Raw genomic sequence first — 27,849 nt, forward strand, 5'->3', positions numbered from 1 at the left:
TGTGTGAGGGAAACAGACCCAACCTCAATCACAGTCAATCGAACATGTTTGAATTTGTTTGTGCTGACCGAATCAGGCGCCGTGTGCTGATTACAGACTCGACTGCAAACACATAAATTAAAAATTAAAAAAAGAGTAGGGGACACAGGAAATAGTGTCAGCAGACAACACGAAGTAGCAGGAAGATCAAAACTGTTGTGGTCTGTGTTCAGTAGTAGTCTGTGATCAGGCGCATTCGTTAATGTGTGATAAGAATGGGGATCAAATCTGCTGAAACCAGTCAGTCAGTGTGTGCTCCAAGTCTTTTTAAAATCGATAATGAGTCCCCAGCTTTAGATTTGAGCCTCAACTTTGGACCAGCCAAGAAGGCCCTGCCTGAGGATCTAAGGCTGGCAGGTGGGGGAGCGTACCTATGTTCCCCGGGTCCTAATGTTTCCCACTTTACCTTAACAGGTCTAATAATAGATAGGGATTATTTTTTCACCATTTGGCGTTTTTAAGCGCCATTAAAATAAATTCTAAAATGTGTGCGGTGCCAGAAAAAGGTGGTCAGGGCTGGGGTGACGTGACGTCTGCTGTATTCTGGACCAGTTAGAAGAGAGAGGGTAATGTTTGACCAATACCAAAGAATAGTGAGTTACATTAACCGAATGTAAAGAATAAATGGAAGCAGAGTAAAATGCGACCGAGTGACCACATGGGTTCTGTCTAAATTGAAGGAATTTTATTATTATTATTATTATTATTATTATTTTATTTTTTTAAAGACTGTTGCAGTAATCCAGACGTGATATAAAATATACATTAAAGATATATATTCCTCTGACACATGACACCACAAATCTGTATTATGTATGTTTAATGACAGTTGTGACGTCACCCGTAAGAGTCCTAACTAGTTCTGAAGCCTCAGAGATTTGCGATTCGACAACTGTCACATAATGTATGTGTATATGCTTTTTTAAAAAACAAAACAAAAAACTATGAAACTATAGTATTTTAGTCTGTTAAACCCTCAGGAAAAATATTTATTGACATTAAAATTATGTAAGAGGTAGTATTTTTGTTGTCCCAAAGAGTGTCGCCCACTAGTGGCTAATACGTATACCCTTACTGCCTGATTAGCTGCAAAGGGTAAGAATGTCCACTTTTGAATAAATAATATTTTATTTATACATACTAATATTAATACTTTTCAACATAATAAATAAATAAACACTGTCGTTTGTATGTGCCACCACTGAATATTCTTCTGGTTTCCTGTTTCTAGTGATAAACACAGACTACTGACACCTGCTGGTGAGGAAAGTCATTTCCTCTCTTGTAGGCACAGAACATTATGTGCTTGTTGTGTTGAATGTGTCAACTGAAAGTAGATGTGTGTTTCATAGATCTGCCAACCACAACATTTTACAAAAACGAAATATATGTCTAATGGCTCGTTTGAATGAGACAAAAACATGTAGATAAATCTAATTGTGTGTCATTGGAATATGAGAAATATTTGCACTTTTTGTGTGTTGGCTTCATATTATCAATCATTAAACTTTAAGGGTTAAGCCTGAGGTTGTTGTTGTCGTTGTTTTGAAGCATCAGAATAAAGAAAGACTTTAATGTTGTCATAGTGCCTCGCCATTCCTCTCAAGCTCGAGTGTGTCCAAATCCACAAGATAATATTGCATGTAATATATTGTAAAGCACCTTTTTCACAGATGAGTACATTAATAAAAAGCCACTTAACATAAAATGTTAGTACACAGATGAAAAGCTAATAACATAAGTATAAATAATGGAGTAAAAGTAGCAAAGACAAAAGGCACAAGAGGCTGTACAAGGAGGTGAATCAGATATTCAGAAAGGTAAAAGCCGAGGAATAAAAATGTAGCTGTTGAATGAAAGAATGACAGAAAAAGGGACCACATTGATTGAAAAGGATGGTCTCCTCTGGGTTTGTGATTGTGTGACCTCAGGTGTAGATTAAACAGAGCAAAAAAACAAAAAAAAAACGTAATCTTATCAAGAAGACACGAGCCTTGGTCACGACAGATGTTAGTTGTGTAGTGTTGATGATTTTAAAAGCCTAAAGATTCTTCTAGCACAAGTAAACAGTAAGAAACAGACGCCTGGTTCTGTCCGAAGGTAAGAAAACCAAACACGTTCATTTGTGAATTTTAGAGGCACATTTGCATGCGTGTAAGAGTAAGGCACTTCTTACACTTTTCCACAAGATATACATATATATATATATATATATTTTTTTATATTTGTTTTGTTTTAAGTTCCACTTTAACTACCAGTCAACTCATCCTTGTGTGAATTAAAAAAAAAACAGCAGTTGACAAAGTCGTCACAACTCCACGTTCACTAACAGGCTTGTTCTGGAGCGTTCAGCCGAATCAGCGTCCTCATTACTGCACATGTCTGCTCAGTTTCAATGAACTGTGACACTAGTGGGTCATCAGGGACACAAGGGATCCTGTGTTCCTTCCATGTAGGATTGTCGAGAAATTCTCACCTCCGTGGAAACTAATCAAACGCAGGCTGTTAATGAGTCACTGCAAGATATGGTCGACGGCACCAGAACAAATGCCCGAGTGGAAAATGTGTTCAATATCGCACAGAGAAACAATCCTTAGACTTTTGTATGACTGATTTTTTTTTTTAAAGGGATTTGTTCATGATAACATACATGTTTAATACACAGGTTTTTTCCCCCTGAAAGGAAATATAAGGATTGAATGAGGGAGGCTCAGGTTTGCAGAGTTGTTTTTTCATCTCTGCTCAATAATTATTTTCAATAATGCAAACGAATAGAGCTATAAACCTTGAGCGTACTCGTATGTATGTGATCGTTATCATTTCCTCACCGTCTGTGTGAAATGATTGAAACTCACTGTGAATTCCTGTCAGGCACAAACACGAATGTGGGACCACCCTCAGAGAAGACTTTATGCAATTCTGACATTTAAGTCTTCTTTTCCATTTGATCTCGGTATCAACACCAGCCAGGACTGAGGGGGACGAAAATGGCACTAATCCAACAAAAGAAATGCCTTTCATGTCCACGTCAGCATTTGCATAGTTATTTTCCTGCACACTAGGAGTGGAATGTACAGCATTAACTACACAAATACATCTGAAGGACAACAGTCCTGCTCACGTGGAGATGCAATGTGCCTCATAAATAATAACAATGGTGAGGTCTTAAAAAATATATATATATACATATATTGTTAAAAGAAATATTACAATATATATGTAAATGAAAACACTGAATAGTTTGGACAAACACAAAACAGCTGAAAAGGTACTGTTGGTAATGTTTGACCTTGATGTGTAAAGGTATGCCAATAAAACATAAAAAAAAAAAACAGCTGAAAAGGGGAATGATTGAAGCTGTGAATGTGTGAGTTATTTTCCCATATTTAGTGACAATCCACTCGACACCTGTCAGCTTCATGGTGGCTCTACAAGGAAATGTCACGACAGCGTGATCGGGGGCGTGAAATTAAATTCAACTCGAATCAAATTAAAAAAAAGGGATTGAAACAGTTGAACCGGGTGACCTACAGTAGGGCTTTCATATTGTTTCCATTCAAATCAAAAGAATCCTCCCTAGCATTTGTTCATGAAACTGAAGACAGACACTGTTGTTTCCTGTGGAGGACAGCATATTGCACCTCTCAGTGAACAGCATGTTGGAAACAAAAATATGAGGACACTTTGTATAGACCAAGGACACCACTCGCTTTGTTGTTTTTATGTTGTGTCATTATTGGCATTTGGATTTGAATACGATTGAAAGTTGGTCTCATGTATTCGTAGGACAAACGTGTGTTACCGATAACATTCATTTTAAGAAAGCCATGCAGGATCCTGGTATTGTGTAATCGTCATCTTACTACGACATACATTTCCTGTTGTCTGGATGTGTTTAAATAAAGTGATTGAGAAATAATCATACTGTGTGGTCATTATCGCTCTTACAAGTTGGGTTTCACTAACAATGATTCAGCTCAAACCAAAATAAATAAGAACTGAATTCATCCACTCCAAAAAAGCATTATTCACTTTTGAAAGCTCACATACTTTATTTTAAACAGATGGATCAGATTCCAAATTCACACATAGAAAAATACAATTTTCACCTTCTTTTAATAAACTGTGATTCTTTCCCATGTTTTCTCTCTGAACAGAAACATGGTTATTAAATGAAGCACGATGCACTTTCATGATGACACATGTCCATTAACTTAAAGACAACAATGGTTGCAAAGAGGTGTTGTTTGGTGTTTCTCACACTTATCACACCCTTCTTGACAACTGTGAATTGCAAACATTATACAATTACATTCCAAGGTTTACAGTGTCCTCCTTTGTTTTTTACTGGATGAAGAAAAATGCTCCGTATCGCTCGTCTCACATGATTATTGAATTAAACGTAATTTATGGTGTATTCTATACATGTGTTTAACAGTCTGCGTTTAAGTCATAAATCTTTAAGAACCTACAACTAATAACTTTTGTTTTCTCTGCAATTCCAGGCTTCTTAAAAAAAAAAAAGAGATTTCATGACTGTTTCATACATAAGCCTATACCACAGATAGGAACAAAACAATTTAACGGGCTATGAAGATGTTCTACGAGACAGATTGCGTGCGATTTCCTGAATGAAAGAACACGGAACAATGTTTGTGATTTGATTTTCTTTTTTTTCCTTGTGAGGTCAAAGCAGATGATCCTATTCGTAATTACCCAGGATTCAGACACAGGTGGGGAGAATTTGATGTTAATACAAGCATGGCATAGCACCATGTTATTATGGATTTCCATCACTCTCCATGCTGTGTGCTCTTTGTAGAAATTGACTTGTACTTGTGTTTTTTGAGTTCACATGGCCTGGCGTATGTTTTCCAGACTCTTCTCAATGTTGTCAATAACCTCCCCTGCAGCCTGTGGGATCCTGGTTCCTGGGCCAAAGATGGCAGACACACCGCTCTGGTACAAGAACTCGTAGTCCTGGGAATACACACACACACACACACGGAACACAGTTTAGACCAACTGTAGCATAAGAGGAATTCAGCTTTCATTATGAGAGGAAAGGGCCGATGGGATTATGCTGTTTATCAAGCTGAGTGCAGAGAAACTATGATTGACATAAAGCGAGCCTGAGCAATCCAGAAAATTCTATAGTGTGATAATGATAATTGTGTGTCCACATGCACAGCAATAGGACGACTTATAGTTATCTGTGTGCTTATCACGTCATGATAAATGTGTGTTTTTGTGTCTCCACGGTGGCTAGTGGCCATGCTGGAGGCCATGCTAAAGAAGAATTGATTTCTGTTTGATTGAGTTCTTATTCCACACTGTGCTGTTTGAATAGTCACTGCTTCTCCAGGAGTAACAACATAACAATGAGAACATATACAGAATTCAAGGTCAAACACTGTATAATGTATAGTACATGAAATGTGTATAGCATGCTCAGGTGGCATTCTGAATATGACTAACATGTAAGTATGTAAGTATGCAGTTAACTGAAATCACCACACACACACACTGTATCAAGGGATCAAGAGAGGAAAGTCTTTTAAATGTGATTCATTTACCACAAAAAATGATGTTGTCTACCTTAATAATAAAACATTAGCTTGCCAAATAGAAATTATATGTATGATTGTAACTGTCCTTGTGAAGAGGGTTAGATGTTGTTCCCAGTGATGCCCAAACTGGGATAAGCAAATGGAAGAAGAGCAGTTTATTGGATCATCAAAGATCCTTAAAGACAACAGAGGTGGATAACTTCCTGGATGGAATAATGGGTAACCGACAGGAAACATTCTCCAGAGTAAGATGAGGGAAAGTTTAGCAGAGAGTTGAAGATGTGGGGATACGACAGGTCTGAAATAATGTCCATTCTGACTGTTTCCATACATGTGAAAAGCACCAGGGGCATTTTTAAAGCTCAGTTCCTTTCAGTCTGTCAGGTTCTGTGATATATCACTCGATCTCTGTGGGTTTAAAGTGAGCTCTGACGACACTGGCACCTTTTCCTGTTACCATGGCGAGGTAAACAAACAGAGTCACGTAAACACCCAAAGAAAGCCAAGTTTGTACCATTACTGTGTACCCATACAACAAGGTCACATTTAGAAGAATATTTAAACTCAGAGCTTACCTGTGGTGGGATGACACCACCACAGATGACAAGGATGTCTGGCCTGTTGAGCTTCCGTAGTTCCTTGATGAGCTCTGGGACCAGAGTCTTGTGTCCCGCAGCCAGAGTACTGACCCCAACACAGTGAACGTCTGCATCGACCGCCTGCTGGGCCACCTCAGCGGGAGTCTGTCCATTACAAATCAATACATGAGGGGGAAAAAAAACTTCAAGATGACGACATATGAGTGCAGTTTCACTTTCAACAAACAATGTAAAAATAAATCCCTCAACTTCATTAAACCAGTTGACTGAAAGGAAATCTATTATATGAAATACATGAAAAATGCAAATATCGATCGATTAATTGGTCAAGCTATAATCCTAACACTGATTACAAGTAATGCTTCATTCATTTTCTTAAAATCAGTATCTCTGTCCCGTCTGACTCGAAACATAATTCAGTATCAAACACTGTTCTCTAAGCTATTTTTGAAAATGACATCATTAGTTAATAATGTATTGCGTACTGTATTGATTCTTCAGTGAATCACTGCTAGAGTCTGTGCTCAACACTGAGCCATGTGATGACAAGCGGTTAACAAATTATACCCTCGAGTGAGACATGGGGAAGTGAGGTGTACTCTCTCAAGATACACACTCATCATCACAGTCATTAATCTACTTATCGTTAGAACTTATGCCACAATAGACACATGCATTCTCTACATCATATCAGGAAGTCAATGGGACCCAACACATGATATTTAATGTATGCAGTCTGATAATATCCAGCACCAGAATCTGAAACAAACAAGGTATGTCCACTTCCCAATCTTAAGTCGCTATAACTTGACACTCCTCATTGTTTGTACTCTGTACCCTTTGGCATGTCTGCACCATCTATACATATCATATACATGTGTTTTCACCATTTAGCACCACTATAATAATGTATGGCACTGACCTGAAACAGTGGGCCAATGTCCACATCAAAGCCCAGGTCAGCAAATCCTGTGGCGATAACTTTGGCTCCTCTGTCGTGACCGTCCTGCCCCATTTTAGCCACCAGCAGTCGAGGATTTCTGCCCTCGTGCTTCTTAAAGTCTGAAACTCTAAGATATATAAAAACAAAGGGGGGGGGGGGTATATTTTATGCATATCTGAAATACAAGCGATCAGTCTGTCCACCATGATTGTGCAGATTGAGATTATTTTGATTTTCTTACCTGTTGTGTGCGACAGAAATCTCTTCGTGCTCCCCAAACTCACTGCGGTAAGCTCCGCTCACCATCCTGGTGCTGGCTTTGTGCTCACCAAACACTTTCTTCATGGCGTCGGTAATTTCACCAACAGAGCATCTGAAGAAAGAAGCAGACACTGTTTTCCTTAATATGTTTTCACTATACAGTGATTAATAATGCATTCATTCATTCGGGCTCACATTTTGTTTTTCGACTTCTACGTTCAATAAATGGCAATTTATTCAGTTTTCTGTGTGTGTGTTTAGTCCCATTTCTCACAATATTACTGCTGCAGTGCAGAGATAAAACAGCAATAATCAATGAATTAATAAGTGCAACAAATCACAGCTTGCACTGATAGGATTTAGGTTGTAGGTCTTAAAATAGCATGAACTCGATTATTGTGAGGGTTTCTCACAATGTTAGTGATTGTGTTCATACTGTGCCAGTGCCTTTCACTCGCTGCCCACCTGCTGAGAACCCACATGCTGTGCCGTGCATATGTGCTCTTCACACAGCAATGCACACAGTACACTTCAATCATTATATATCAAACATGTCAACAGGTAAAGAGAAGAGCGGCTAGAGGAACATAAAGTACATGCTCTCATGTTCCGCCAATCGACTCAGTTACTTTATTAGTGAAGAGGACCCAAAATGATGTTTAATATTTACACATACTACCACTATGATTAATATTTGTATTTGTAAACATCGGGCAAATATCTGAACAATGAATGAGGTGCGACGACCATTGATGATCTCAAAGTAAAACTTTCTGGGAATGTAGACTATGGACTAAGGACTTTAGTGGTGTTAACGTTTTGTGATAGGTATGTGTATTGACACCATGGAAAAATGAGCATCATTAATAGAGGTTTCGCACAGTACCAGTGCTTTAGCTCGTTTAATGAGCTGCTACATGACAACTTCAGTAAAGACATATCGATCGACACCACACTGCTAAATATTCCCTATGAACAAAGGGGAAATACCATATTGAAGTGACTGTTTGATGTGTCTGTGTGTGACGGAATAAGAGACATGTGATTACAGAATACGATGAAAGGGGACAGAATTTCCCATATGCAATTCATGACACAAGTCATCTGATATCTCTCATGATTTCCTCATCTTGATGAAGGAATAGACGCTGAAACAAAGGCAGGGAGGATTTTGACAATTCTGGCTGATATTACAGTCATTACCATCCATGAGGGTTTCCACTACATACATTTGTTCAGGAAACATTTCATCTGGGACTCCCAGAAAAGACTTTGTCTGTATTTCTGTGCATTTGATAGATAAATACAAAGCAAAATCCTATTTTCATCTTCTCCTGTGGATCGATTTTCAATCACAAGTGGACAGCGACCACTGTTTGTGCAGTCTCACCTGGCTCGAGCGGCCTCCACAGCCAGGGCTAAGAGGTTACCCTCCCTGGTTCGAGCACATTCCTCAATGGCTTCCAGGCACTTCTTTGCTGTCTCAGGATCACGATTTTCCCTCACCTAAAACAAAGGAGGGGACAAATTATATGCAACCACAGTAACATATCAAACACTGTTTCTATTCTTAAACACTGTCGGTATGATGAAGAATATGTCCAGTTTGCCATGAGTCCAATTCTACATTCAGTTATGCAGTATCAGTTATTTTTCAACCCAAGAAGCCCCTTGCATCAAATCAAATGGTGGATTCAATTCTTCCTGAGTGTCTAGACCATGGATGACTTTGACACCTTCACAGACTTAATTTATTTCCTTATCCAGGGATATTGCAGTAATATCCTACAGCGTCAGCACTTTATTGTCTGCCTCCTCGTCAGTGTCACACAAACAAAAACAACATGGCAACTTGTGCAAGGAAAATAAGGTCAAACATAAACATTATTCTCAATACTGGATAAGTCATGTGGCATTTCTTTGGCCCTGTTGTGTCAGATGCCCTTCCAAGGTAATGACATTTTCATACAAATTGACCTTTCAGCAAATGCAGTGAGCTCAACATACTCAACTTAAATGAAGTGGCAGATCTAACTTGTATGCAACTGGGATAGAGACCATGTCAGCATTGACCCACACGGCACAGCAGTGTCTTGATATTGGAAGGGACATGTCCCTACTGTCCTTATCCAATCCTATGCCCCTGCCCACACACTACACTGACATTAAAACCAGGTGTCTGAATATATACATGTACAGTTTAGATACATATGCTGCAACCTGTATATACAGTGTACAACCTGTGTACTACCATGTTTGTTCTGACTGACTGGTACCTATCAGTAATGTGATGTTCCAGTATTGAAAACCCTTTTTCTGATGCATCGGTCATTGCTGCCCCTGGCAAAATACCACCCATATCTAAATCTGCCACTGGTCGAGACAAAGCAGGTTCAGGAGTGTTCTCCTGTCAGGTTGTATACAGTATGATTGCAGAGTCACAATCTGAGTCACTTTGCATTATGCTTGGACCCAGATTCTTTCCGTCAGATACAGGAAAATATTATAATAGGGAGATGAGTCAACAACTGAAGGTGACAACATAAAATAAAATGCATGATGATGCACAGATAATACGACCATCATGGGTTTACCTTTAATCCCATTTGGGAACATTCTCAATGGAACACTGACCTTTTTCAGCTTTGCAATCTGTTTCTCACGTACAGCAGTGTTATCTATGGCCAGCACCTCTACACTCTCCTCTTTTTCCAGGCGATACTTGTTCACACCAACAATGACTTCCGATCCTGAAAAGAAAAGGACATGATTTAGCAAGAAAGACAGCGAGAACAAGCTCTGACCTACCTTAAATGAAGTATCCCTGAATGCATTAGATGTCAGCAACCATCAAATAAATTACAAAAACAGCAACCTTCTGGCCTTTTCTCTGCTCATTTCCAAAGAACACCTTGATAAACCTAACCTTTGCATCTGTCCTCACTCACTACTTTTTTAAGCAAGATAGTATACAGACAACTTTTATAATCACACTGAAAACAAATAGAACTCAAATTCAGGCATGTAACTATCAAAGGGTAGAAAAAATGGCAGAAAGTTATCACATAAACAATAAGATTATCTATCAATGCTGTATTAATTAGGCTCTCAGTTGTTGCCCATACTGATGTAAAAAGCACAATCTAAAGCTGAATTTAAGGAGCATACTGATACTAAATAGTAGTATAGTATACTGTAAATTAAAATGAAGAAAAACATTTACAGCATCTTAGTGACAATCTCTGGGTGTAGCTTCAACAATTCATGGACACAATAATAAACTCAACCCATACAGTATACACTTAAATTAGCAAATCTGTGTTGTTTTTTTATTAAGGATTTTCACAGAAACATGTGAATGATATTCTCAGGTCAGAAAACCCATAACAACGAAGAGTCCTTGAATACAAGGCCAGTTATCGAGTAGGGGAAAAAATGGCAGCAGTGAAGACGTTACTGGCAGAATGAATCAGAAAGCCAATGAATAACAATGAAAGAAGGTGTCAGGGGGATTAAAGAGAGACGATCCCCAGTTCATGGATGTTCTGCTCGGCTAAATCGCAATCATTTCTGGTAATATGGGAGAAAGATAAAAGTAATTTTCACAGACACACAGCAGATCCTTAGATAAACTCCATGACAGACTGTAAATACAGTGCGTCACACAACACATAAACACACATGGTCAACTGGATTCAAGCTGTGTTAGCCAATTTGCTTATTTAAAAACAAAATAATTTATAGCAAATCTTACTGGCCACAGGTTTAAAGTTTAGCTAATTAGATCATTTAGTATTATGTTGATACCAAAGGGTTTTAAAAGGTAGGAACCAACCAGTCCAAAGTAGTGTGGAAAAGCCATGTAATACCACTTGAGCCAAATAAAGACTTTGTAATAATCTCAAATGTTGTCTGTTGAGTCCTCAAAGCAGGAATATAATTTAAGGCCTTAGCGGGGAGGCGAACATGTGCAACAGAGCCCAAGTGATAGGTACACAGACTAGAAAGTCAAAGAGAAGTTTGTGTGTGAAGACAGGATGAAAAACTAAGGTTGTAAGGGCACATAAACACGTTAGTATTCATACAGTACCTGAGTCAATGCGGGCCTGTCTGCGTGCTGCGCATTCCTCAATCCGAAGTTTTGGAATACCCTCTGCCACAGCCTTGGCCATGCCTCCCATATCCTCAATGTCTTTAATGAACTACACAAAGGACAACACATCAATGATGATTGATTAACTTGACAAGACAACATGATTCTGAATTATGCAATACAGTATATATTGTAAGAAAGGATTACAAAGAGATACATTAGCCCTTTGTAAATCAAGGAATTTGTATTTTTAAACACATGACAAACCTTCAGGGCTGTATTGTAGACATCATCTGTGAGAGACTCCATCATGTGTGAGCCGCCCCAGGGATCAGCCACTTTGGGAATGCCTGACTCCTCCTGGATGATGATCTGGGTGTTCCTAGCAATGCGAGCGCTCTTCACTGTGGGCAATCCCAGGGCTTCATCGAAGGAGTTGGTGTGGAGTGACTGTGTGCCTCCGAACACAGCTGCCATGCCCTCAATCACAGTCCGGATCACATTGTTGTATGGATCCTGAGAACGGCCATAGTGGAAAGTTGTCAAATAAATGAACAATGATTGCATGTTTTAATTTTGATTTGGGCATTTTCTTGATGTATGTATTTACTTGTTCAGTGAGTGACCAGCCCGAGGTCTGGCAGTGGGTGCGGAGGAGAAGAGACTTTGCATTCTTGGGCTGGAAGTTGTCTTGAATGAGTGTGGCCCATAACCTCCTGGCTGCCCTCAACTTCGCGATTTCCATGTAGAAATTCATCCCAATACCCCAGAAGAATGATAGCCTGTCAACACAAGTCCAAGGAGACAAATACAATGTTATTGTAATGGACTGATTCATTGCAACTGATATGAACAAAAATAGAAATCAGTATTTTCTTTTTCCAAGGCTCTTTTCTTGTAATACCAGACACTATAAGGACGATCAGGTACTTATAAGGAAGGACCTATAAGGAAAAGCAGCTTTTGGCTTAATATTATGTTAAAGATTATTTAAATCCCAGTACCCTAACAACCAGATTGAGTCAAATACAACAGCCAGTGACGTCTACCAGTGGAATACAACAGAACCGATGGTCAGCGATCGGACAATCAAGAGGACTTGATGACAAAACTATTTTTTTGTTTTAATTTCAGCTGTTTTCTTTTCTCTTTTTAATAAAAACAACATTCATACAATACCAATACACTGGAAGTCCAACAGTATGACACTGTGACATCATTACAGTCTTTGCGCAAACCCAAAGGCAAGCATCATTATTAAATCGAAGAAACGTCATTACAATTGCCAGCAGAGATAACGGCTTAGGGTGGAAAACGTCCATTTCACATGGATGAGTGACATGTTTAAATTGATTGAGACTGTCTCGGTCTGTGAGGTTCAGGAAAGAAGTCAAGCTGACCTATGTGCTCAAGATGTTCCTCAGAGCAGCATGTAACTGCTATTAAGTAAGAAATAGAAAAGCTGTCAGAACGGGGGCTGAAGGGTAAGTGAAAAGGACATTATGGAAGTAAGATGTAATGGACAGGAAAGGACTGAGGACATTGTTGAGGTGAAATAGTGCAATTACGCTACTGACAAAAAATAAATATAACTATATATAGCCCATCAACTGAACAGAAAAATAGAACCAAAGAGATACATGTGTAGAACATATAAATATGTATATATACATAGATATGTACAATATACATACACACACATATATTCAGAGTAAATCTGCAAGCACAGTTTATACTGTCAATAAAGATGGTGGACAGGTCCAAGCGTGATAAGCAGTTTTATGGACACATCATTCAAAAACTACTACTGTACTGTTAAACTATAGTGTTTATATGCAGCTACAGTACGCTTTTATCTGGATGAAAGGGTCATAACCTGCACACACATTTAACTTTATGGAAGGGGTAATAGTAATGGTATGTCTGCAGTTCACAAGTTACAGTGTAATACAATATATTCAACAATATAACAAGTCGTTATATTATGTTCATATGTTCAAACATATGCAGTGTTTGTGATGAATTATTATTGAAATCACAGCAGATGGCATAGCTTTATCTATGTAGGTTCTATATATACATATAATGTGTGTGTGTGTGTGTGTGTTTGGGATTGTACCTTGGGGCAAACTCATCGATGGTTAAGCCCGCTTTCAGGCCCGTGCGGCAGTACTCAAGGCCATCAGCAATGGTGTAGGCCACTTCCAGGATGGCATCAGCTCCAGCCTCCTGAAGATGGTATCCACTGATGGATATCGAGTTGAACTTAGGCATGTGCTGTAAACATTATCAAGTTAGTAAATCAATATATCGTATTACATAAAAAAAAAAAAATTGACATAAAGTTTTCCAAAACAGTTTAATAAAATGCAAATGAAGAGGTAACACTCATGCATGCACATACCTTGGAAGTGTAGGCAAAGATGTCTGCAATTGCATGCATAGAAGGTTCCGGGGGGAAAATATAGGTGTTGCGTACCATAAACTCCTTCAAAATGTCATTCTGAATCGTGCCTGTTAGTTTGGCTTTGGGCACATCCTGCTCCTCTCCAGCCACAATAAACATAGCCAACACAGGAATAACTGCCCCATTCATTGTCATTGAAACAGACATCTTCTCCAGTGGTATACCATCAAAAAGTATCTTCATGTCCTCAACTGTATCGATGGCAACTCCAGCCATGCCAACATCTCCGTGGACACGGGGGTTATCTGAATCATAACCACGGTGTGTTGGGAGGTCAAAGGCCACAGAAAGACCCTGCTGTCCAGCTGAAAGGCGAGAGTGGATAAGAAGTAAAACTGATAAGACAGTGTGCACATTAAATATGGCAAATAAAACACATTTTTTGGCTGCAGAAATATTTACAGAGACAATAGCAGAGAATTAATCTACCTTTAATGTTATCTTTATAGAACCTGTTGCTCTCCTCCACAGTGCTAAAGCCAGCATACTGCCTGATAGTCCACGGTCTGTATGTGTACATAGTGGGATAGGGTCCTCTAGTATACGGAAACACTCCTGGCAATTCATCAGCACCAGCGGCTGAGTCTGCTTTAGTGTACACAGGCTTAATGTTGATTCCCTCTGGCGTGTGCCAGATCAGGTCCTCTGGGTTCTTCCCTTTGAGCTGTTTCTTTGCCAAACTGGCCCATTCTGAATGCAGCTCAGCCTGGTCCTGTCTTGGTGTGGAATTGTGGATCAAACAGCGGTGCACCTGGCCTGAGACAGAAGCTCTAACCAGGCGCCGGGCAGCGAGTGCTGCACATGCTCTTCGTGCTGTCAGCATACTTCCTGTTGGCTCAGTCAGACACACATGGATCGACCTGAGATGGACATGAAAGTACATGTTATATTTGTTATTGGTAATATTTTAGTGATAATGCACCTGGACGTATAAAGGAGAAAATGGCACTACCAACAAGAGAGAAATTAATTCCAGTGTTGTTTCTCTGCTCACAAACACCCTCTACATTTTATTTTGACGATTCAATTAATTATAATAAGTATTATTTATGAATAATAGTTATAATTTAATTGATACAGCACTTTTCAAAACAAGGTTACAAGGAGCTTTACAAAAGGACAATAAAACAATTGAAATCTTTCAGGCAACCAGTGGATAAAAACAATTTAAAAAACTAAAACTGTGACCGAATTAAAGCTCATTTAAAAACAAATCAAATTAAGTACGTTAAATAAGTTTTTACTTTTAAATCGACTATTTAACAGGCGGTGACTCACGACGTGTAATAGACAAACCGTCACTGAGAGTGGCGCTATTAACACAAGTACGTGTGCGGTAACTTTTGACAACATCTGACCACAACTACAAATACAACTTAAACTAATAACTGATTCAGTTTCAATATAACCGCGGACATAACTCATACAAGTCTGGGCATGTTTAACATTACACCGTGTTTAAGTGACGCTCCAGAGATGACACTGGAAATTAAAGCTACCTTTTAGCAGTGTGGCTCGTTGAGCAAACAGTAACAACAAACACGAGAAAAACGGGAAGATACAACGGAAGACAGTGGTTAAAACTGTACTAATGATTTGTTAAATGTTAAAACGTGCAGGTTCATGTTCCAAAACACAGCTGTATAATTTTTGGACTAGCTGCTAAGCAACTGTTAGCTAACAACAGCCTTTGATTTGATGTGCTGTCGGTTTCAGCGCGAGGAACCAAAACAAAGGCTGTAAACATGACGGGTGCATATTTCATGGCGCTTGTTATCACACATTTTAGGATATTTTTCTGACCTTGTCGTCGGTTGTGTTCTTTAGGGATGACAATAGGCGTGTGTCCGTTTATCCAATGGAGTTTCATAACATTAAGAGTCGGCCAATAGCGTGTTACATTCAGAGGAACAACTTTCTTCGACCTGCGACACCGGAAGTAAACGCAACAGCAAAGATTGTTGACTCCTGTAGAGATAAGCTATGTGCACTACTACACTTCGTATATTTGCACGATAACGTGATATCATTTATTACTGTGGAGTAAATGCTCGTGTACTTTGCTATTTGATTTGTATGGCAAATTTTATACATCAGTGTGTATTTTCAAATATCCTGTGTGCGTTTTTAGGGATATATATTTTTGTTAACCTTTTTTTTGTACCTCTCTAGTCATTTTTCATCATTTACATGTTGTATGTATTTATTTTTTCATACGCTGAAGTGCAAATATGGGACTTTTAACTAAATTTCTCAAACACTGTACAGTAAAAATGTCTGTATGCTATTTTTTTGCTATAAATTGCAGTGTGCTAGTAGTCATAGATGTCCTGGATACAACTAAATTGATCAAATATGGGACATTTAACTTGAAATTTCTCCAACTTTACAGTAAAAATATCTGATATCCAGTACAGTTATAGATATTTATGTGCTTGAACATAACCTTTTCATTTTCATTTCAGAACCTTTAGAGAACTCTCTTTATACTGTTGCTCAAAGTCCAGTCATTAGTGTTAGAAACATAGCTATGAGGATTTTCATTATTTTTCTCATTTCAAATGTGCACTCAGATGCTTTTTATTTTGAAAACCGGATGTCGTTGCCCTTACAAATCAGCCTGATTCAGTGGATCACATGCTTTTTTTTTCCTTTAGCATAAAAGCCTATATCTCGCTGGGCGATATATCTTGTAGGAAAGAGACACAGTCTGTGCAAAGATACAAGATTTTAAAATCCCATTATTACACATTCACAGTACACTTTCCTCTGCTGGTGGGGACTTATACAATTCACCACTAGGAGGTGATGTGTGTCCAGAGGCCCCTGCCAAGGTTTTCTTCTATTATCAGTCAATCACAGTCACACATAAAACACAGTACATGCCATTTTTATTCAAGGGTTGGTCAATAAACTGTCACAGCAGTAGCAATGGCTCGTACAGTGTTCTGTACAGTATTGAATTGGGTTAGATTGGATATTGTACACTTGCAGCCATCGTTTATGAGGGATATAAAATATACTAAACATAGCAACACCATTCAGAGCATTTAGCAGGACAAATCTTCACCAAAGTGGCAATGCAGACAGTGGTACATAATGCCCAGTCAATACACAGAGCATAAGTAATGAACACATGTACTCTGTTGAAACTGTAAGGCATGTTTTGATTGCAGTGTAGTACAGCATTTCATCAGATGACTGATTTTCTCTTGGTTCAACAAAATTTACAACTTCATACGGCATTGAACAACAACAAAAAAAAGCATCTCTAACAAACAAACCAAACATGGTGTGTGTTAAAGTCTTTCTTTCAGTGTGCATTTATGACACGATGGCAACAAAGCAGCAGTAAACATCATTTTTTTAGTATCGAACGAAAGAAAACTGTAGAAATCATAGAGGAGTGAGAGGATGGTGGGAGACAGCACCCTGTGGAAAACAGGCTGGAGCGAATGCAAACTCATTAACCTTTGGCCTTCTTATTTTCGCACCACACATCACTCCAGCTTGAGCAGTTCCACATCAAATATAAGCGTGGCGTTCGGGGGGATGACCCCAGGGTGACCTGTAGGTCCATAAGCCATGTCCGGTGTGCAAGTGATTTTAGCCCTCTGGCCCAGGCTCATCTGAAGCACAGAAGAAAACAAAGATACACAATTGATTATGCTGCTGGTGTGCTCTCTTAAAAGCCTCCCTCTCACACACAGAGGACTTATTGTGACAGACACGTGTAACTAATAGCAATGACTCCGATTGTGGACAGCAATATATTTGATTCTAATTTAATTTAAAGTAGTAGTATGTATGATGTATTCATCTTAATGGAATTGAAGGTTTCTTAGCAGTGGTCATGTCAATTCATCCAAATTTAACATTAGAAGCATGTGCAACTCTGTCTTCATCACCATATTATTTCACACTTGGTGAAATAATTGCTGAACCACATGATGTGACAAAGTGTCAAAGAAGCACTGCCCGCTCTCCTTCTTCTTACCTGTGCTACTCCTTCCTCCCAGCCCTTAATGACCTCATTCCGTCCGATCTTGAACTTGAAGGGCTTGTTCCTGTCTCGGGAGGAGTCAAACTTCTTCCCATTCTGCAGCATACCTACCAAGAGAGAGACATTGCATCAGCACAATTTAGAGACCAAATTAAGACTAAGATTATACTATTTTTAATGGCCATTTCAGAGCATAAGACATGCTCTTATGACTAGTTGTTCTTTCCATGGCCTTAACGTCATTCACTATCAACGCACACCCTTCCTTCAGTTACTGATGTTTTCGGAAAGCACATTCTCAGATTTAAAGAATAAAGCTGTGCTGGCTCCAGTCTGAGGAATTATTCTGGCGGCATTCCTTATCAGGGCCTCGGGCCTGTTTCAATTACCCAAATGTACAAAGGGAATGTGAATCTGGAAGCAATGGCCTGGTTTAGTGGATTATTTTTAAAGTTAACTGGGCCAGTGCCTGCCTGTGTCTAGACTACAGGGAGAAAAGGCTAACAAAGGCGGAGCAGTGCAGGACTGTGCTCCTTCAGAGCACTGACCAGCCATTCAGGCATGATAATAACACTGGGGCCATTAAACACAACTAAAGGCATTGAAACTCTAGTCTAGGCCCTTCCTGATTAGTGCATTCAAGGTTTCTTGTTTGACTTCCTCTTTGCCACTTTCTATCGAGGGAATCCAAATTACCATCTTAGCTGATGCTGTGTTTCTCTGAGAACTTGTCACAGGATATAATAATATCATTATTATCACAATATCGTCATTATTACATTCACTCTTAACATAAGGGTTCCAAAAGTGTTCTTATACAAGGGCTGAGGTTCTACCTGGAACCATTTGCTTCTGAAAAACCCTTTCCCAAAGACAGGGTTGTTCAAGGGTTCTTGGTAACACTAATGGTTCCTGTAAGAACCATTTTGATCCAGAGGACGCTTTAAAATCCCTTTTCCTGAATAAAGGGTTTTAAAAGGGTTCTTGGTAACACAAATTGTTACCAAGTGGAACCTTTATAAAAAGTTCTACACGGAACCAAAAAGGGTTCCCCTATGAGGACAAGCCGAAGAACCTTATATGGTTCGACTGAGCACTTTTATTTCTAAGAGTGTGGCGCTTACAAACAAAGACAATTAACATTGCTATTAAGGGTGGGTTCAAATTGTATTTGGTGTAAATAACACCTATTTACTTCAGATATTTATTGGTGTAAATAATAAATATCTAAAGTAAATAGTCTCTAGAAGTTACCTGACTGAAGAAGAAGGAGTTTACAGCAGGATAACGACGGCAAAAGCTACATTAAGAAATGCCCCAACCATATACAATACATAGACTTTATGCACGTTGTTCTCTATGTTGTGAATAAATCGAGAATATATTGAGTATGGTGATATTATCAGTATTGTGGACCATGTATCTTGTGTCGTATAGTATAGAGTGGTACTCTGTGATTCCCACCCCCTATTATGATATATACGTTGTGTGAATTTTGATGTGGACCCATTCATAATCCTGTTACTTTGTCAATATTATGCATCATTTTATATTGTGGTGTAAAAATTGCATAAACCATATGTTTTTTTTAACCCAGTCCGGTCAAAAAAGTAAAACAATTTCTGTAGTAACCTAGCAAGTGTGAATACTTCATTTAACGTTGCGCGTTAACTGAAGTATAGCAGTGGTGTCTGGCTCATCTTGTCACGAATGTTGGTACTGTACTCCTCCTTCTCCACTTTCATGCTCTCTAAACATAGTAGGTCCATCTTTTCCAAGAAACTCAGTAGGCCAGATATCAGCGGGCTGGGCCTGCTCCAGCTACGGAGTCATCAAGTACAAGACGAATGCCACCTGCTACAGGGTGTTTCGAGCGACAGAGAGGGAAAACCTTCTCACACCAACTGTAAAAAAAAAAAAAGTGAGTTCAGTTTCTGGCCATGGTGTCTGCAATTTGCTAGGAAACACTAATTGGCAACATGCACAAGTGGGGGATTGTATCGTAGGAATTGCACTAATGAACCCTACTTGATGTCTGAAGTAAATGTTGAGAGGCCGCTGACGTAGGACTGATATTGTACACCTACACACTTTACATGTTTTTCACTCATGACTTCTAACTATGACATAAACACGAGACACTAACAACTCCAAGTGGATTGGCAAGGGCCACTGTAGACGGGTTGAAACACTCAACCACATATAAAAAGCTTGTTGAGCCCAATCAGGAAGTAAAAATATATTGAACAGCCACCAGGGGGAAACTCCTCCAGTTGCAAAAAGAAGGGTCTATGGTAAAATTAGCTTACTTCTAACATGATTTATACATTCAATGGTCTCAATTGCTAGTTTCAGATAGAACATAATATCAAATTTGTAAAGGATGTTCCCATTAGGGCCACGTGGCAGCATAGTGGCGGGGTTCCCGACCTGGTCCGACCAAGGGTCTTTCTCTGTGTGTGGGTTTTCTCAGGCAGAGGTTAAGTGCACACTCTAAATTGATTGAATGTAAGAGTGAATGGTTGTTCTTTTCTATATGTTGGCCCTGCGATGTCCAGGGTGTACCCCGCCTTTCACCCTATGTCAGCTGGGATTGGCTCCAGTGGCAGACAATAAAAAAGTATGTTCCCATTAAGAGGAAATATAGACTATAAACCACAGCACATACTGTATGAGTGGACACCACTGTGATTGACAGCTGGTGTAGTCCAGTAGGAGCCTGGTTGCAGGTGACACATTTCCAGTTGTTAAACCGCAAAACATGGTGCTAATCAAATCGCAAATCTCTAGGCTTCCAAGTGGGAGTTCTGGGTGAAGTCATACCCAGTTGCCACTTGGATAAAACCAATGTGGACTGCAGTTATTGCAATCAAACACAAAGAGAGTTACGCAAATTGTCTGTCAGACTTTATCTGACAGGAAAGAGAAGACATCCAAAACTACTCCTAAACCCCGCTTGTATCACTGCTCCGTTATCACAAAGCCGAACCCTTCCCTTCCTGAGGCTGGCTCCCAGACTCTCCTCTCCACAGGCTTTCTCATGTTAGTGCTCTGACTAGATTTGCAAAAAGCTGCAGTGCACAGGGGTGGGGTTATTTTTACTCTGCCTACTGTATCCTGTCTCACCCCTGTCTAGGTTGGCTGCCAGCACAACAACCCCCTCAGCCCCCAGTGTGGGTGAAATGAGATGTGTGTAAAGCTATCTGTCTATGACAAACCCTATATGTGTTGCCACATTTCACAGCTGCAAACATGCACGTCTCAAAGGAAAGAACAAAATCTTGTTCATGCCTTGCCCTGTATTGTCTTATCCTAATTTTCACGTCAAGTCGATTCTGAGTAATAGGATGTCCCGGTTCTTCGGTGGAGTTTGTTAGATGCTTATTTATGTGCTTTAAAGTCACTGCAGGAAGACATTTTGCTTACTCTCTATCAGACGACAAGCCTTAAAAACCTGTCAAACACAAACTGACAAATCAATCTTAAGATAAGGCCTTCCCTCTTTGAGTGCCCGTTATGTAATGAGGTCTAAGATGAATTTATATCCATGACTGCACTGTGACTCTCCCATGCTGTGACATCTACTTCTGTTGCCCTGCACTGTGCAAAAAAAAGAACAGGGTGTCATAATTCACCAAGAGCTAAAACTGACACAGGATTTTTTTTTAAACTGCATGTTAAAAACGTTCTTGCTCTCCATGCTCTTGGGGCTGGACATTTCCTGTGGCACTCAGTAGCAGGATTCTCCCTTGGAGGGCGGATTTTGGCATCACGTGACATACAACTTGGTCTGTCTATTTTGGTGTCACACTCCAAAAGCCATTAGGGCTCAACTTCACCTCAGCGTGTTTCACGGTGAAGTCTGGAGCTCAAACATGGTAAGGCATGACGTCCACATTTAGGCATGACATGCAGTCACTCTGCTGCTCCTACAGTTCATGCTCCTGGGACCTGTGCTCCAGAGCAGGGTTTGTGGTTTATGAAAAACAATCCCCCCAGTAATGTAATGTTGCACTTCTTATTGAGATAAATCACCATGGAAACTGGTGATAATCCGTGAACCTGCTGGGGTTTAAGTTTGAGATAATGGAACAAAACTAGGGCTGAACAAGCAATCACAGTTGCATACGTAGTCTATGGTTACCGACCTTGCATTATTGCAATTAATACTTTGATAGTGTCATGTGGTAATGCTCCATACTGCTTTATATCTCAAATACACTAAGTATTGAACTCCAGATTATGTTTCCCAAATCAAACCAGCTCAACTCCTGACTCATCAGATCTCTGAAACAGATCATCACCCCGCAGGACCCTGATACACACAAAGAAATTCACTGTTAAGAGAGAAATATCAAAGCGCAGCAGATCATTGGTATCAATGACTAATGCTTTTATTGTTCCACACTTCCCATGTGCCCACTCTGCTTTTAGAACAGCCCCCTAACAAACACAGAGAGAGTTTATCAGACTGTGTTCATACACCATAAAAAATAATTGCTTCAATTGAACTGAACAACCGGCCTAATTAATTCACCACAGAGTAAACTTCCTCCCAGTATTAATGCCCTGACTCATTCTAACCATTCAACTCAGAACATGGGGAGAAATTAAAACTCGACCCTCTAATGTGTTTCATTAGAGAAGCAATCGACGCACTTATCGATATTTTGTACATTAGAAACAATTGGCTCGTCACACATTAATGCACACGGCGTTGGCAGCTGGCGTGGAAATTTGAAATTGAAGCTCCTATAACAACAAGCCTGTCTTTGTGCATTTGCAAAGGGATAAAATAACAGTTACCCAGGGTCAGTTCCAGGGGATTGTCAATCCCTCTGTTAACGAGGTGAGCTCAAGGTCAACCAGGAAATAGTAACTTACTAATAATACCTATGAGAAAGTGGTTCAGCTCAGGCTACGGGGAAAAGAAAAGGAACAATGGTATTAGTGTGGAATTATGGAAATACTTTTACAGTAATATCTCCTTTGTTTTCAAATTAATAGTTTTTTTTAAATGAGAATTACTACATTTTAACACCTTCAGATGAAAACGTCTTTGAACTTGGTTCCAGAAATGTTTTCTTTTGTGATCACCATCACAGTTTGAGTGAAAGACTATGACAATAATGGCATAGAAATATGACAGTATTACCATAATAGTACGTCATTATTACATTCACTCTTAGAAATAAGGGTTCCAAAAGTGTTCTTCTACAAGGGCTGAGGTTCTACCTGGAACCATTTGCTTCTGAAAAACACTTTCCCAAAGAAATGGGTTATTACACTAATGGTTCCAGTAAGAACCATTTATATCCAGAGAACCCTTTAAAACCCCTTTCCTGAATAAAGGGTTTTAAAAGGGTTCTTAAAAGGGTCTTAAAAGGGTTCACCTGGAACCCTTTTGGTTCTACCCGGAGCCAAAAAGGGTTCTCCTATGAGGACAAGCCGAATAACCTTATATGGTTCTACTTAGCACTTTTATTTCTAAGAGTGTTTTTAGTACTGGTGTTACTGATAAGTCAAATTTCTCTGACACAGCAAGGACTGCTTGACTTCATCTACGTTTTTACACCATCAGGAAAAATATGTAAAAACACACTTTTAATGAGCGACCCCCACCTCTTTTACATGAACACACTCACAGCTTTATTATCCAGCAGTCCAATATTAGGTTAAGTCAAACTAGACGTATAAAAACCTATCCTGGGTTTCCTGAACATGCCCCCGGTCTGTGGATTGGACCATTTGTCATCACAGCCTAATGCCAGACTTCATTACACAGCATGAGTGAGATCACAGCAAGGCCTGTGAAAGCCAATCCAAGAATGAAATAGATAACAAATCCCAGGCCAATTTGACCTGCAGCAGCCTGCTGGTCTGCAATGCTGCTGCTCCGTAAACACACTGTCACCATCAGCTACAAAACAAAGGAAACAATTGTGAGTGTTAATTCCTTCATCCTGCCATGATGCACTAAGAGGAAGGCCACGCACATGTCTGTGCTGTCTCTCAGCGTCTCCGCGGCACGTGTGTGTCTGCATGTCTAAAATCCCAGAGGTGAAAGTGAGGATCAAAAAGCCATTGAGTGTTTCAGTCATTTTGGGCCAGTCTAATGTTGAATGCTACAAACAGAGTGGTCTGTCCTTACTCTCACTGTTTATTTTTGCTGTCTGGGAAAATAATATCAGTGCAGGGTGCAGTGCAGTGCAGTGGAGTGGAGGGTGCAGTCTGTGCAGCCAGCTGGACATGCTCTCACATCCCAGAGCTACAGCCAAGTTACCTCTATTATCAGTGCTATCCCTTTATTAGATCTCCAACTAATCTTGTCTGTGTGCTTTTAAATAAAACAAATGTGGGTTAGTCTCTGTCTTTACTACAGCCTGCTGATCTGATCTTGTTTAACTTATTTACATGCAAATTCCTGGGTGCCTAATCCACATTAACTGATTTTTTTTATGGGCAATAAAAAAAAAAAAATACAGAATACTGTTTTTTGCCCATTAGAGATGATCAACAACAAAAAAACATAAAGTGGTTCATACGCTGACTTGTTCACTCTATTTCCAGTCACTTGATAGAGTAATGAAACTGAACAGTGTGAGAGCCACATAGCTGCAAAACAAATCTTCAAACAATAACCTGGTTTGTGTCACGCTCTACTGTGGTTAGAGTTGAGCACATATCTTGGAAAAAATACCACGACATGTTTTTGTAACTGACAGTTAACTCATTTCCTAGGCCGATACAACAACACACAATAATACAATTATGTTTGCAAACCTTTCAGAGCTCATTTGGTGAGAAACCTGCTTTGGCTTAACTACTAAAACACCAGGAGCTTATGGGGAAATCCTGCAAGTCAAAAAGGAGAAAAAGGAGGGCGGTGGCTTTGAATGAAGCATACAATAAGCTGAATATTGTTGTTTTTCTTTGAAAGAAAAGCTCGCTTTATGGAGTCGCACAGGATATTGTCAGGCTGTAGCACATGCAGCTTTTGAATTCAGGAGACTTTAGTCTACTTTGTTCCATTTTAGGGATGCAATAAGTACCAAAAGGTGGCTATGATGTGACTGTGAAAGTAAAGAACATGTGATAAAAGGCACAAAAGCTTTTTTGAGTGGGTGAAGTGCTGTTGGAAACTAAAAACTCAACAGTTTTAAAAGCAGTGTGGGATTTCATGCCATTAGGGTTCTTTCAAACAAAACAGTAACAACAGATCATGGTCAGAAAGAAGCTTCAGAGGCAGAGCACGAAGAGTAGTTATGATCTATTAATGACTTATACACACAATGAAAAGTCAAAACTAGTAGTACTGAATATGTCCTTCATAGGTTTCATACGGGGACAGTGTCACACATCTTTCGGCTAATGCTTGTAACAAAAAAATACATGAATCTAGACAATTTGTAGATATTTTAATGCAGAAATGTTACCTATTATATGTTTAAATCATTGTCTAAGTAAATTAGAGCTACAAGCGAACTGCTAAGCAATGATCAAACCCCCCCATGTTCGGGTTAAATGCATCATTTCCGATTACAGCATAATTTGTTACTGATTCAGCAGCTGATCTCTGCAAGGATCAGGCTAGACGGCAAAATGTGATTACTTTTTCCACTGTCCCCAATAAAGTTGGACAACAAAGATAAGTTACCGAGTGTCGCCCGGTATCTTTTCCTCGTATAATCGCAAACACAGTCAAACACAGCCGCAGAGCTTATACGGAGCTGATGATGTATGAATTTTTCCATCGTCAGGTACAAAGACGACAATACATGAATAATAACACTCAGAGAGATAACGCCACGACAAGTGCAATAACTTTTATGACCGTGTAATAATCATGTGACGCACAGACAGATGACATGTGAACTTGGTTTTGTTTACGCTCTGTCTGACCTAGTTGTCTGGTCTGCCAACCCAGAGGCACAGAATAACCCAAATTTATTCCCCCCCAACAATCTCTGCGTCTCAAAATAGGCCAGTCTGACAGGAGACACACAGGAAAACGAAAAGCATGTTGCGTGCACTCATTACCTGAGTGAGTGCACGGTGCAAGTTTCAACAGTCTCTAAAATGTCACTGATATTGTGTCAAACCAAAACACGCCCTTCCCACCCTGAAGTCAAAAAAACTAATGATTGTTCCCTGAGCGTTTCTTTGGAAATGTCTGCGACACACGTCTGCCAGAGCTCTGGGCTCAACACTGAGCTGCTGAAAAAACAAGATATGCATGTACAAATACACACACACACACACAGACAAATTTCCTTGAAACAACAAGAAAGACGTCTGGTGTCACGTTTGCTAAAAGCAAGGAAAGGAGTTATTATTTACCTATGTAATGGACAACACATGTCTGGCCCTTCTTTGGAAATGTTCTTCCTGTGAGGAGAGAAAACAAGTGTTGCTGAGTGTTTGTGCACATCACACAGGCTGTCAGACTAATCCTGTGCATTAACAGTGAGGAGTTCCTCGCAGGAATGCCATGCAACTACTTAATGCCTGCAGACAGGCTGAAGTCAGACATGCTCTGAGCGTCTGGTATGTCTCAACCTTACATTAACTTTGACCTGGAAACTTGTTTTTTTCCAGGGTAAGGGGCAATTAAAATCCTCTAATACGTTTATCAAAGACATATAACCTTCATGAAGCCTGCAAGTCTACCCGATTTACTTAATACCCATCAAACACTTACTCTATATTTAAGGAAACTTGCAGATTAAGCTTGACAGAGTTCACCCATTAAACAACCAGCAAGTAAGTTGTTTTCTAGTAAGACGTCAAGCAAATTAGTAACACTGTGGAAATAAGGGTTTAAGATTGTATTATTACTACTATTATTGTACCCCGAATAAGACTATTAATCGTTAGACATATGATGGGAAAACCAATAGCCTGCACAGCCCAACTTGACAGTTTTTAGTCATAAGTTACTGTTATATGTCATATGATTTGAACGACATTCCGGTAAAGTACCAAGCCCCAACACCCCCGCATTAAAAGCTCGCACAAGCGAATAAAAACAACTTACCATCACCGGGAGATATTGTCTCGACTTCCACGCCCATGTTTGTGCTTCTTTCTCGATTAACTCTGAAACATGCAGCCTAAAAAGCCCTTCGGACGACCAGTGTTACCCGATTTGCGGCTACGAGTCGGGCTGTTCTCGGTGGAAACCATGCATTCAGCTCACAGCACCGACCCGAAGCTGCTGCCGCTGCAGCCAAACCCAGGGTTGCCAGATCTGCGCGACAAGCGCTGCCCAGAGGCAACAAAATCAACAAAAACAATTACCTAGTAACTACTAGTAAGAACAAAACAGAAAAGATACCGCTGCCACACAGCTTTTAAACTCCAATTACGTTTATTATCATTACTAAATGGGTTCTAACATCTACAAAGCGTTTACTGTGACATCATTATAGTTTACCCATTTTACCAAGATCTTAGAATGGCGTTTTTAAATAATAAACTATATGCATTATTATAGATTATATTGTACAATATATATCATACCATTATAGATGAATGATTTGAGAGAACCACATGCTGTTACAGCAAAAGCAACTCATTGGCTGGAACTATTTAAAGTTTCTAATGTCATTGGTATGGTTTGTTTGGAAAACCTTGGTCAAATCTGTTATTTTATTGTTTGCCTGAAGTAAATTTTTTGACTGTTGTCTGTGTTTGTTATTGAAGAAGGATAGTCAAAAAAATCTACAGTTAATGGAATCGTGAAAGATAGAACTGGGAAAATCTTGTTTGTCAACTGTCTGCACTACCACCATACCTCCCTAAATGTTGTGCCAGCATGTTTAATTTTGTTTTGAAAATATGGTAATTCAGTTTAGAAAAAAAATAGAAAGAA

At 39.5% G+C, this 27,849-nt stretch overlaps 2 protein-coding genes across 2 annotated transcripts; both read right to left on the bottom strand.

The window, feature by feature from the left end:
- Positions 1-4,171: 4,171 nt before the first annotated feature.
- Positions 4,172-15,902, bottom strand: mmut (methylmalonyl CoA mutase). Its single transcript, XM_083898720.1, has 13 exons — positions 15,776-15,902; positions 14,402-14,832; positions 13,910-14,277; positions 13,625-13,782; positions 12,116-12,287; positions 11,773-12,021; positions 11,503-11,614; positions 10,047-10,162; positions 8,803-8,918; positions 7,393-7,524; positions 7,131-7,278; positions 6,185-6,352; positions 4,172-5,019 (listed from the first exon to the last, which is right to left on the bottom strand). The coding sequence occupies exons 2-13, from the start codon at positions 14,793-14,795 to the stop codon at positions 4,891-4,893; spliced, it is 2,262 nt and encodes a 753-aa protein (XP_083754846.1). The 5' UTR covers positions 14,796-14,832; positions 15,776-15,902; the 3' UTR covers positions 4,172-4,890.
- A 944-nt stretch (positions 15,903-16,846) lies between these two features.
- fkbp1b (FKBP prolyl isomerase 1B) lies at positions 16,847-27,184 on the bottom strand. Its single transcript, XM_083898906.1, has 4 exons — positions 27,013-27,184; positions 26,316-26,363; positions 17,970-18,082; positions 16,847-17,601 (listed from the first exon to the last, which is right to left on the bottom strand). Exons 1-4 carry the CDS (start codon positions 27,047-27,049, stop codon positions 17,473-17,475), a joined length of 327 nt encoding a protein of 108 aa, XP_083755032.1. The 5' UTR covers positions 27,050-27,184; the 3' UTR covers positions 16,847-17,472.
- Between the last annotated feature and the right edge of the window lie 665 nt (positions 27,185-27,849).

Source organism: Microchirus variegatus, assembly GCF_963457635.1.
Source record: "Microchirus variegatus genome assembly, chromosome: 12".
Lineage (NCBI taxonomy): Eukaryota > Metazoa > Chordata > Actinopteri > Pleuronectiformes > Soleidae > Microchirus > Microchirus variegatus.

Bases quoted from the DNA above. Each gene is read 5' to 3' on its own strand.
- mmut (XM_083898720.1), bottom strand. From the start codon at position 14,795: ATGCTGACAGCACGAAGAGCATGTGCAGCACTCGCTGCCCGGCGCCTG. The intron at 13,783-13,909 runs GTATGTGCATGC...TAATGTTTACAG, and splicing joins TCTTTGCCTACACTTCCAAG to CACATGCCTAAGTTCAACTC. The intron at 12,022-12,115 runs GTAAATACATAC...GGCCGTTCTCAG, and splicing joins GCTGGTCACTCACTGAACAA to GATCCATACAACAATGTGAT.
- fkbp1b (XM_083898906.1), bottom strand. From the start codon at position 27,049: ATGGGCGTGGAAGTCGAGACAATATCTCCCGGTGATG. The intron at 26,364-27,012 runs GTAAGTTGTTTT...CTCTCCTCACAG, and splicing joins GACAATATCTCCCGGTGATG to GAAGAACATTTCCAAAGAAG. The intron at 18,083-26,315 runs GTAAATAATAAC...CTCTCTTGGTAG, and splicing joins ATGTGTTGTCCATTACATAG to GTATGCTGCAGAATGGGAAG.